This window comes from Metschnikowia bicuspidata, assembly GCF_001664035.1.
Source record: "Metschnikowia bicuspidata var. bicuspidata NRRL YB-4993 chromosome Unknown METBIscaffold_3, whole genome shotgun sequence".
Classification (NCBI taxonomy): Eukaryota; Fungi; Ascomycota; class Pichiomycetes; order Serinales; family Metschnikowiaceae; genus Metschnikowia; species Metschnikowia bicuspidata.
This window is the reverse complement of record NW_017387733.1, coordinates 668,208-679,790: the sequence shown is the minus strand read 5'-3', so window position 1 is coordinate 679,790 and position 11,583 is coordinate 668,208. Positions and strand designations below refer to the sequence as shown.

The following is an 11,583-nucleotide window of genomic DNA, read 5'->3' as shown; positions in this document are numbered from 1 at the left end:
TATTCAGAGGGCTTCGAGACAAAAGAGACGATTCATCAACATAGCACCTTTGCTTTGATGAGTGCGGGATGGAACGTGGAGGAAACACCCCGAAGCAACTCCGGAGTAGACCATTCATCAAGACTAAAACGTGAGGTTGTTTCGGAAAGAGATCACATCGAATATGAAATCGAAGTGGAACAAGCTCGAATAGGCTTGAAAGCTGAGCAGAAAGTGTGATGCAGAGAAACATGCAAATCATTCGTGAGTCTCATGCCATACTTCAAAGCTGGGAAAGTGTTGATATCAAAGGCTAAAGCACTAGATAGAAAATGAGAAAGTATTGATATCTCTAGCTAAACAACTAAATGAGAAATGAGAAAGTATTGATATCTCTAGCTAAACAACTAAATGAGAAATGAGAAAGTATTGATATCTCTAGCTGAAGCACTAAATGAGAATGAGAAAGTATTGATATCTCTAGCTAAAGCACTAAATGAGAATGAGAACATATGGACATCTGGCAGCGGGACCAAGGCCCCGACAGCTTGGCAGTGTGAAATACAATACATTGATGTAGGCTCCAGAAGCACAGCATCGAGTGGGTAGCATACCAGCTGAGTTTGAAATATAGTACAGCTCCAGAAGACACCCATTTTCAGGCAGTAGTCAGCAGTCCATGCAATGTGAGACCCAGCATCCTCGTGACTAAACCGCATTGTGCAATCAAGGAGCAGTATTGCAAGGCTGAGCAGTATGACAGGCGCTGGCGAGCAAAGCAAAGACGAGCACATGAGACAAACGAACCGCATCCTTGATGCAAGACTGCTCCATGCGTAAGCCCTCCATGCCATTGGCCCCACACGAGCTGTGAGCACGTGTTCGGTCTTGCGCGTGTCTTGAGTAGCCCCGTTGCGACCTGGATATGTCTCTGTATGCTCGTCTCGATGAGTCCCCGCTTGGCATGCATTTCGCAAATGAAATATCCCGCCTTGCTTTCTTTGGGTTGGAAGCACCATTCTGCCATGCACTTGTTGGCAGCCGGAGCACCACGCGGCTGTCGGGAGTCCTGCTTTGCTTGCCATTCGCTCTTCAATGGAACAATCTCGCACTGGCGATTCACGCGAGTGCCTCTCAAGGAAAAACGGCAGCAACAGGCCGCGCTCCCACACAGTGGGCCTTACTGGGCAGCGAGTTCCTCGAACTCCCATGCAAAACCGACCCGCTTCCCCGAAGCCACCGGTCCCTCGAGCCACAGCGCCCAACCCGCCCTGAGAACGGCCCGCGGGCACGCCAGGAGAGCTTTCTAGTACAGTACGGGCCGACGGCCGAGCGCAGCAAGCAACAGGAACCGCACCGCCGTGAGTTTGCCGCGGCCCGCCCGGCAAAGATGCCATGCGGCTGCGCCGCCGCTCAGGTCGACGAGCGGATGAGGTCATGGAGCAACCACTTCAACTCGTCCGGCGTGCCCACGTGCGAGACCTCTTTGGGCGGCGGCGCGCCCGAGCCGCCGTTCGGCACGACGCCGTTTCCCTGCGCCGCAGGCCCGTTTTCCGGGTCCAGGGCCGGTCTTTTCGGCCCGGCGCTTTCGGGCGCAGACGGGGCGGCCTTCGGCGCCGCGAGCGCGGGCCGCGGCGGCAACTCGTAGCCCGGCCCGGCGTGGTCTATGAGATCGTCGTTCTGGAGCATGATGCTGCAGAGACGCGCCTGCGGGCCGCCCGGCTCCGCCAAGTGCGGGAACATTTCGAGCGTGTTGTACATGTCCTCGGGACCAATGACAATCCGGCAGCAGGCCGCCAGGCGCCGGCTGCGCGGCGCCGCGGCCGCCCACGCCGGCGCCGCCCTGCAAAAAGCCGGGCTGGAGGAACGCGCTGGACTCGTACTTGCGTTTGCGGTAGCGCACGGAGTCCACGGCGCACTCCACGATGTTCTTGAGGTGTGTTTCGAGGCCGAGCGAGATGACCTCGAACACGCGTGCGCCGATGCCGCCCGTGAGCCCGTGTTCGCGCGAGGTCATGAGCACCTTCCGCGAGAGCGTGTCTGTGTCCGGGAGCTCGTGGCTGGCGGACGCGAGCGGCGTGTTGATGCCGTTGACCACGTCCTGCTGCCACTGCACCAAGTTGTTCACCTGCAACTGCTGCTGCTCCTTGTCCAGGATCATGGGGATTTTCGGGAGCAACGCCTGGCGCGTGAGCGTGACGGACGCGCCGAGCCTGTCCCGCTTGCCGGCGTCCTTGGTGATGGCGCGGATGCGCCGCCGCTCCTTCAAGGGCAAGCCCATGATGTTCTGCTTGAACTTCTCGTACTGGCTCAGCTTGACGCCGCGCGCCTTGGCGTTGCGCTTGTTCCAGAAGCTGGCGAGCTCGCTCAGGTACTCCTGCGCACCGTCCTGGAGCGAGTGCGCGAAGTTGAGGAGGAGGAGCTTGTTGTGGTACTTGAGCAAGCCGGCCTTCATCAACGGGCCGACCCGCGCCACCAATTCCGCCCGCGAGAGCCGCCCGATGAGGAACGCCGAGAGCGCCTCGTGGTACGTTTCCCAGTCGGGCCCCAACTTGCTCTGGAACTCGCGCATCACCGCTTCTAGCTGGAGTCGTTTGTTGGTTTTCGCAGGCTGGCTCGCGGCCACCGGCGAGGGCGCCGCCACGCTGGACATGGGGGCCGAAGGCGCGGAGATGTACTTCCGGGGGCGGTCCAGCCTAGGCGGCCCTGGCTGTGCCTCCTCCTGGCTTTTGTGGTGCGCTGGTCCGGCCGGCGAAGTTCGGGTCGGTCGCGCTCCTTCCAGATGCGCTGCTCGGCCTGCTGGAATCGGCGAAAAACGGTTTTTTTTTTGCCCGCTTGCTGCTGCTCAGCCCCGGACGTGTCTGAGAACGTCGTGTGCTCGGGAAAGCCGGCGGGCGTTTGGTTCCGGGCTGTTTTGTTGCCCTGGATAGGAGGCTGGTTGTGCGACTCGCGTGTGCTCGAAACCCACGCAAAAAAACACAAGAGGACCTGGAAATAAAGACCCAAAGACGCCTGGGGCTCACTTGGGGACTGCCGCTTCTAGTGGACGATGCTTTTTTCGGCCCCTCGATACACGCTGTATGGGGTTGCTGGATGGAGGGCGAGGCTCTGGCGGCACGAGGTGTTTTTGTCTGGAAGAAAGACACGCTACATGCAGGCTGCGCCTGGGTCCCGTATATGGTGGTCTGGAGCTTGCCCGAAGCCAAGTGAATGGGACACTCGAGGGTCTATGATGCCAGTTTTGGTTTTGGTTTGCTCGGTTCTGTTCCCTTTCCTTCTACCTTTTTTGAACTTTCTCTTTTTATCTTTCTTTTTCAGCTTTCTCTTTTTATCTTTCTTTTTTCATCATTCTCTTTTCATCTTTCTCTTTTCATCATTCTCTTTTCATCATTCTCTTTTCATCATTCTCTTTTCAACTTTCTCTTTTCATCATTCTCTTTTCAACTTTCTCTTTTCAACTTTCTCTTTTCAACTTTTTTCAACTTTCTCTTTTCATCTCTCCCTCCCTCTCTCTATCTTCCCTGTTTGTCTTTCGCCGACTCAAAGGAGCCTTCTTGTTTCCGACGTTTCCACCAGCGACAAAAACACACATGTTTTCGGGGCCGCATCCCCATAGGACGGCAGCCTGGGGGCCTCACTCAACACTCTTGAGCGCCAAACGCCCTCATTGTAGCAGAGACGACGTCTGCCCCCACTCCTCTACTGCCTCGTTCGAAAACCCCGTCGGGGCTATGCATCAGACTCCCGGGCTTCTGTTTTCTCGTCAGAAGCATTTTCCAATGAGTCTGCGGGCTCCACGTTTTCCAAGACAGCCTCCCGCTTGTGGCTCCGGGCCTCCGTTATCACAAACACTACCGAAAAAACCACCGCCAAAGCACTGACGCCTACGCCAAGGTACATGGCGCCTCGGTAGCTCGGTAGCATGTCGCCAGTCTTCTCCTTGACCTGGACCTCCACCGTACTGGACATTGCCAAAAACAAAGACACGGAGTAGTTCACCACGGTATTGACCAACAGGCCTGCCATGCCCTGGTGTTCCGAGGGCAAGAAGTCGGACAAGATCAACGAGGCCGCCGGGAACGAACAGTCCATGCCCCACGCAAGAAAGAACATCTGCGCAAACGTCAATCTCCAGAACGTCTGCTGCACGGGGCTGATCGAGAGAATCGTGGACCCGAGCATGAAGCCCATCATCGAGGCAAACATGATATACGGCGCCCTGTGCTTGCTGATGAAAAAGCCAACCAAGAGCGCAGCAGCGACTCCCAAAATAAGGAGGGGGAGGTACGTGAGAGCAGCGGCGATGGGCGTGTACTCTCGCAAGTTCAAGAGAAAGCTCCAGTAGTAATACTGCCATATGCCAAACGAGCCCCAGCCCAACGACATGCACAGAAGCACCAACCCAATTCGAAGCGTGAAGATCTCCCGGGGCAAGAGCGGGTGCTGAACGACCCTGAGCTCAAGATAGAAAAAACCAACGATCAGCGCAACACTCACAATGAGAAGCACGATGATGTACGGAGAGCCCCAGCCGACAACCGGCCCCTGGTTCCACACGAAGTTGAACAAGATAAGACCACAGATTCCGACCGCCGACCCCAAGAGATCGAACTTCTCGAACGCCTGCCGGAGCGTGTAGTCATGGTGCTTGAACGGGCCGGGAATGACAATCATGGACAACACGCCTAGCAAAGCACAGGCGATCCCCAACAACCAGAACGCCCAGCACCACCATACAAGCTGGGCAACCACGCCTGCCATTAAAACGCCAATGGTGGCGCCCACGGGAGCAGAGGCCCCGACGAAAGCAAACGCGAGGTTCTTTCTTTTTCCGGGCGGGTACACCGTGCCCAAGATGCCCATGGCACAAGGCAAGATAAACGCAAAACCAACCCCTTGGAACGCACGGCACGTGATGAAGAATATGGTGGATTTGCTATAGTACGAAAGCCCGGTGACGACACACCATAGGGCGGCCCAGAACCAGCCGAACAAAAGCATTCTGCGCAAGCCGAAAAGATCGCCCAATCGGCCCGATATCAAGATGAACGTGCCAAGCGTCAAGGCAAAGGAGCCCATGAACCAGACGGTCTGCGAGCTTGGGATCTGCTTGCCCTGCAATTCACTGAACGAGTCCGAGATAATATTCATTGTGCTCAATGACATGGCAATGGAGCCCTGGGCCAAGAACTGGGCCATGCATATGGTGAACTGGAAACATACCTCCTGGAAGGGAGACTTCAATATCAGGGGCCTTGGATCCATGACGCGCGGCTGAATGGTCTGGGTCTGAGACCGCAGCGATGCTCCACGTATATATATGCATGAAAAACATCATTGCATCTCTCGGCCCGAGCTAAGCATCTGCCGGCGGATCTGGTGACGGGATGTACGGGTCCAAGGAGACGCGCCGTGCGGCAACTGTTTGACGTGGTGGGGTGTCAAAGGCCATATCCGGAAGCGAGAGGCTGGACATTGTCGTGCTTCATGTTGCAGGCTACCCATTCCTCATTCATATCCGGGAGCCTCAGAGGATATTTCGATGGAAAAATCAAAAGTGATTTGGGACAATGAAAGGGCCCCGCCCTTCTAGCCTCGCATGAGCAGAGACCCCATGTATTTTGCACAAGGCTTTAGCAGACCAGCCCTGAAGTATGCGGGTGCGAATTTGGTACCGTCGCGAGTTCGGGCCCAGTTTGAGTCTTGTATCAGGCATGCGTCTCAGTCGTGGAGTTCCGCCCACGTGATGAATTGATCTGCGTTTGGTAGGTGAAAGGCGGGCGAAGGAAGATAGCACGGGCAACGCAGGAATGTCACGTGACCCTGGAAGCTGATAAGAATACCACGAGCCGGAGAAAAAACAGGCGATCAATCCTGCGAGTCTGGAGGTTTCCGGAAGCTCGCTGAAAAAGAACTTAAGACGGCTTTTCTTGCGCGCATCGATCGCATAGACCCCTTCAGTTTTGTCCAATGCTCTCAAGCTTCTCGAATGCGCATGAGCAATCTAAAGTAGGATGCCGTAGGGGATGGCGGGTCCTCTATAGAGGTGACACCAGGTGGACCTACCTGTGGTGTGAACATTGAGATTCCCGATTCCACAATAGACTTTTGAATGGATGACTGCTGAGATGATATCTCCTCTTGAAAGGCTGAAGCTGAAAGATTGGGTACCGTCTTTTGTCTTGAATCTGACGCTGAGGTGATATCTCCTCTTGAATGACTGAAGCTGAATGATTGGGTACCGTCTTTTGTCTTGAATCTGACGCTGAGGTGATATCTCCTCTTGAATGGCTGAAGCTGAATGTGTGGGTACCGTCTTTTGTCTTGAATCTGACGCTGATGTAATATCTCCTCTTGAAAGGCTGAAGCTGAATGATTGGATACCGTCTTATTTCTTGTGTCGCTGAAGCGCTGAACCGATTTGGGATATCTGCCATCCTCTTGTACAATCAAACGACGGAGTTGCCGAGTTGCGTCAGGCTTTCGGATCCATCGCAACAGCGGCTCCATCAAACAAGACACACAAAACACAACCCATACATCTCCCGACTATGGGTGGCAACCCAGTGCCAGCCCCGCTTTTTCTGAAGCTCGAAAAGCCTGTCCCAGGTGTCTCTCCAACTCTCCCGACCCGAGAGCCAAAACTCTAATCAGAAATAAAGCTACCGTCGCCTTTGAAAAGACGCCTCCCGAAAACCACCGCCTTCTCCGAGATCACCTCCAAAACCGCCCTCTCGCAGTCTACAGAAACACCGGGAGGCTACTCAAATACGCGTCCGAGAGCGAGGTGAACTCCGCACTATTCAACTTGGACGTGCCAAATTCGACAGGCGCTAGCGCGTTTCGGAGCACGTGTCCCACAAACACCGTGCTGTAGAGCTCCCAGAGTTGTGCCTGGAGATTGTCGACCTGCAAGTCCGTAACGAGGGCAAACTTGAAATTCGAGAGAGATTCGAGAAAATGCACGCGGTAGTGGCCCGTGCTAAAAGAGCGGAGGGTGTTAGCCGCCGGGGGCAATGCCCCTGGATCGGAGCCCAGATTGTCACTGCTTTCGGTGGCGCCAAGTTTCGCCGAAAGCGATTTGAGCGAGTACACGACTCCAAAGAGCAATTGGGCCATATCGCTGTCGTTGTTTTTGTTGACCGTGCCTTGGCCGGGGTTCTGGTGGTTATATTCACGTGAGTAGATACACGAGCAGTGGCGGTCGAATATGTACAACGCGTGGATGGTCATGTTCAAGTGCTATATATGAGCTGGATGGGATGGAAGCCGGGCCAGATCTTAAAAGTTGAAATTGGCTGTATGGGTAATACGCACTGCACACGTGACCACTGGATCGAGGGGATTTTGATGGGGAGGTGTCCTGATGGGAAGGATGTTTATTCGAAGGGAAAGATGTCTCAGACTAATTCCTAGGGTGTTTGGAGGAAGTTCTGGACAGGACACCCGTGCCTCCCACACAAGCAAAGCCCGGTGCCATGTCCAGGGTCACGTGACAGCCCTCTGGCCAGTGCTGACTGGCACCCGGGTCCACAGAGGAGTGGACAAGGAGAACTTTATGGACATACTATGTTATACCACCTGCGCCTTTTGGGGTATGTGCTGATTTCTGTAAGCTAGTCCATAACCGATTGTATGCAGGTCTACATCATCAGTGAGGCAGTGACAGATATCTATATATAAGTTGTAGGCTGCCGGATCCAATTCACACCAGCAGTGGGGAATTTGCCGGGGCTCGTTCGTCAAACGTAGATTTAGATTTCATTGCAAGGACTCTAAAATTTGTATCCTGACAAGATGTGAGTGGTAGCCGTGTCTACGTGCTAGTATTTACAGGCAACTACAAGAGAGATCAGAGGGAGCAAGATCCAAAACAATGCCAATAACTGAGACTGTCTTTCGACAATTGTATTTTTGACAATTTGGCCGCGTGAAGGGATTAATGAGACGGAAAATTTCGTGCGTGGGGACACCGGTGGCGTATTGTGAAATTCTTCTTGGTCTGGAAAAGCACGAGAAAATCTAGCCTAAACGAGGAGCAGATGTGTTTTCGAAAAACTCAAGTAGAAGTGGGAAGGACACTGCCGCTTTTCCACGGTGATAGTCTGTTCTTTGTGTAGAACCGACACGTAATTTGCTCCTTCGTTTTCTTTGATGTGCGTTATACCTATACCTTCTATAAATGGCCTATTGTTCATATTCATAGATGGAAAGCACGTGGGTCAATAACATCTAAGCATGTGCTTTGTGTTGGTTCTGCGGAGTGTAAAAGGACAAAGCAAAAGCCCGATTCTATCCAAGCTTGCTCGACAAAAGCTGCACGCCCCTCCTAACCATTGTTTAACTCTTTTAGCATATAGAAGCAAGCCCACACGGCGATCGGAGACCTTTCTGTTAGTATGTTTGCCCTGCTCCAATACTTTCTCAGACGTCAACAATAACGCAAGCGTGGGAGACAATAGGACACGCGTGCCTCTGCATCTGAGCCCTTTTTGCATGCGCAATATTGTGATTTCTATGAATGGGGGGTTGGATTTATTACTAGTGGTCGAGGTTGGATTAAATTGATAGCAGGCATGTGAAGGAGCTGGGCACAGAGCCCCAAAGTTTAGTATGATTGGCCTATCGTCTTGCAAGCAAGCCCTGTTTTTTGGGGCCCCAAGGGTTGGCTAGGGGAAAGAACAATGGAAATACAGAGCAGGAGAAAGGGATGAATTATAGGCCCATCTCCAACCTAAAACAGGGAGACATGGGCAACAATTAGCGGGTGTCCCAATAAAGTTGGCCTATTTTCAGGGGTATGTCAAAAAAGCCAGCAAACAGAAAAAGACGCCGAGACAAGGGCCTAAAATCTCGAGAGAAACGAGCAGTTTGGACGGACAATTGCAAATGGCACGGGACTACGCACAAGGTGTAATAACCCAGCGGTCGACTTCTCTGTGCCTCAAATTTGTAGATTAGTGTTGAGCAGGATTGCGGAAAGTGAGTCCGAATCTCCGTCAAGTCACAGCCTTGCAAGGCAGCACTGATGTGGCTGTGGCTCCATATGCGAATTGCAGGCTTGATCAAGAACCCAGGCCAGACCCTTGCGCAAAATGAAAATGCACATATGAGAGGAGAAAAAGGTAAATATAGAAAAAGAGCAGAAAGATGTAGAAGTCTATTTTAGCCGGATCGAGCGTGCATGACCGCTCGGGTACCGATGCCCTTGGAAGGTGTCCCAATACTTGGTCTTCTGCGCAAAGTGAACAGTATAGCCGCATGCCATGGGACCGTTGCAATATCTTTTCATCTCCGGTCAAATCGGAAGCCCCGCCAGAGCGCTATAGTTTTGCTTCAATCAGTCATACAATTGGCGAGCAGATTCCCAGAGCTGCGCAGATGAATGTGGCGGAGACTAAACTCCAACATGCTGTTTATTGTTGCATTGGCATTGTGAGAAATAGGAGCGATTAAGCCATGGCCCCGCAACTACGGAAATGGTAGAGCAGCGTGGTACTACAAGAGTGGACGAAACGAGAGATAAAGACTACAAAAATAAAAGAGAGAGGAGGTGGAGCTACAAGAAATGAAAAGGGTGGGTGGTTCAAGAAATGACACGTGGCTGAGCAGACCTGTTGCACCCAACATCGGGAGCAGCCCACAATCAGCACAGATGGTTCTAGACTGCCTCAGGCGGACATGCAGATATGAAAGCCGGTCTAGGACAGCGTGCGGCGTTTCCGGGAATTGCCCTTGAATTGAGCCACGTTCCTGCAAGGCTCGCCACGGTGGCCAAGTTTCTAATATCCAGTGGCGCCGCCGTCAGCGCAGGTCACGTGCGATCACCTATGCGCCAGTTCCGGGGCCTCGAATCCGGAAAGTGAGAGGTGTTGAGCCATTACGCCGGAGCCGTGCGCATGGAAAGAAAAATGGCATGACTCCTCGGGCCCCGGTGCGAGGAGTCAACGATGATTCATTTGCCCGACCCTTTCCTGGTTTGCAGGGTTTTCCCGCGGGCGATAAGACTAACCAACCAGAGTGGCAAGTAGAAACGAGATTCGAGAATCAAACAGAAACACAACAGTGAGAGAATCAAACAGAACAAAGCAAATAAAAGCAAATAAAACCAAATAAAACCAAATAAAACCAAATAAAACCAAATAAAACCAAATAAAACCAAATAAAAACAAATAAAAACAAATAAAAACAAATAAAACCAAATAAAACCAAATAAAACCAAATAAAACCAAATAAAACCAAATAAAACCAAATAAAACCAAATAAAACCAAATAAAACCAAATAAAACCAAATAAAACCAAATAAAACCAAATAAAACCAAATAAAACCAAATAAAAACAAATAAAACAAAACAAAAAAACAAATAAAACAAAACAAAAAAACCAAATTAACAATAAATCAGTAGCACAACACCGAGCCCGCGCCGGACCAGGGTCTCCGAGCCTTGGGAAAATAAAGCAAGGTGGGCCAGATCACCGGCCTCGCGGCCGGGCCTTGTTATGGGTCCATTGTGGGTCCGTGCCTGCAACAGTCCAGATCTCCCAGGGCTGCGTGGGCCAGCCAGGAAAGGTGAAACAGAAATAGAAAGTTGGAGCCCAAGGAAAATAGTCTATTGCCAATGAATGCCAATAAACGAGCGAGATTAAAGAACTGCAATGGAGAATGGAATGTGACATAGCAACCGTGGGCAGGACCGGCCCAGAGTTTCGCAGCGCCGTCCACTTTATTTGCGCGTGCCATGACTCCAGGTGACTCCTCAAGCCAGGCCTCTCCACCTCAAGCCAGGCCTCTCCAACTAAAAATCCAGACGCCCCCCTCACAGTGCAGCAGAAAGGCAGCGGCCATCAACCTCGATTCAGACTCTCCCCAACAAATAAAAAAATACACAGACCCCCCGCGAAGGGTGGCAACGGGCGGCCTTATCAAACGCCATCTCCAGGCCGGATCGGATCTATTGCACTGAGCAAAAATGCGCGCTGGATCTGAACCCCCGAAATTGGCTGTGGCCGCGGGTGTATAGTGCCGTGGCAGTGGAGAAAATTATAGGAGGGCAGGACCGGGGCACAAGTCGTGCGAACAGGCCCTGGCACGACCACTAGTATTAGAATAGCCAAAAGACAAACCAAAGGCACAAGCCAACACAAAGAGCACCTGCAAAAAAGACAAACTAAACGAATAGGCAAAAATCTGATAAGAAATACAAACAAAAAAAAGACGGGCAATCAAAAAGATGCCGACAAAAAAACGATCGTCGAAAAACCAACGAAAAAAGCTCAGTGTCCGGACACGGCAATACAGCGGGCAGAAGGGCCACAGCGCAGGGCCACAGCGAAACCCTCCCTCGAATGAATCATAACCGGGATTGGGCCCAGTCAGCCCGCGCCCACCGAAATCCGGAAACAATGGACTGGGCATGGGATTGCGAGGCGCGGCCCGCATGCAGGACGTGTGTCACCGCCCGTGCTTTCTCAGCAACGAGCCACAGCGCCGCGCCCTGCAGGACGTGCTTAGATATGACTGTGCAATTACTCATAGCTGCAAAACGTGGTTGCGATATATAAGAGGCAGGTGTCCGATACAAAACCTCATGCCCCTTTTTTTCC

The 11,583-nt window shown here is 52.4% G+C and overlaps 6 protein-coding genes across 6 annotated transcripts; all 6 read right to left on the bottom strand.

Annotated features, from left to right (window-relative positions):
* Window positions 1-71: 71 nt before the first annotated feature.
* Window positions 72-1,531, bottom strand: METBIDRAFT_173349 (uncharacterized protein). Its single transcript, XM_018854708.1, has one exon. The coding sequence runs from the start codon at window positions 1,416-1,418 to the stop codon at window positions 387-389; it is 1,032 nt and encodes a 343-aa protein (XP_018711580.1). The 5' UTR covers window positions 1,419-1,531; the 3' UTR covers window positions 72-386.
* Window positions 1,393-2,632, bottom strand: METBIDRAFT_78147 (uncharacterized protein; the record flags this gene model as incomplete). The annotated part of the gene is made up of 2 exons (XM_018858831.1): window positions 1,393-1,743; window positions 1,811-2,632. 2 exons carry the CDS (start codon window positions 2,630-2,632, stop codon window positions 1,393-1,395), a joined length of 1,173 nt encoding a protein of 390 aa, XP_018711579.1.
* Window positions 2,633-3,447: 815 nt separating this feature from the next.
* On the bottom strand, window positions 3,448-5,244 carry METBIDRAFT_78146 (uncharacterized protein; the record flags this gene model as incomplete). Its single annotated transcript, XM_018858830.1, has 2 exons — window positions 3,448-3,465; window positions 3,790-5,244. 2 exons carry the CDS (start codon window positions 5,242-5,244, stop codon window positions 3,448-3,450), a joined length of 1,473 nt encoding a protein of 490 aa, XP_018711578.1.
* Window positions 5,245-5,600: 356 nt separating this feature from the next.
* Window positions 5,601-6,605, bottom strand: METBIDRAFT_173224 (uncharacterized protein). The gene has a single exon (XM_018854706.1). The coding sequence runs from the start codon at window positions 6,487-6,489 to the stop codon at window positions 5,956-5,958; it is 534 nt and encodes a 177-aa protein (XP_018711577.1). The 5' UTR covers window positions 6,490-6,605; the 3' UTR covers window positions 5,601-5,955.
* Window positions 6,606-6,720: 115 nt separating this feature from the next.
* Window positions 6,721-7,212, bottom strand: METBIDRAFT_11644 (TRAPP subunit; the record flags this gene model as incomplete). Its single annotated transcript, XM_018854048.1, has 1 exon — window positions 6,721-7,212. One exon carries the CDS (start codon window positions 7,210-7,212, stop codon window positions 6,721-6,723), a length of 492 nt encoding a protein of 163 aa, XP_018711576.1.
* A 3,658-nt stretch (window positions 7,213-10,870) lies between these two features.
* Window positions 10,871-11,548, bottom strand: METBIDRAFT_173163 (uncharacterized protein). Its single transcript, XM_018854704.1, has one exon. The coding sequence runs from the start codon at window positions 11,417-11,419 to the stop codon at window positions 11,021-11,023; it is 399 nt and encodes a 132-aa protein (XP_018711575.1). The 5' UTR covers window positions 11,420-11,548; the 3' UTR covers window positions 10,871-11,020.
* Window positions 11,549-11,583: the final 35 nt, after the last annotated feature.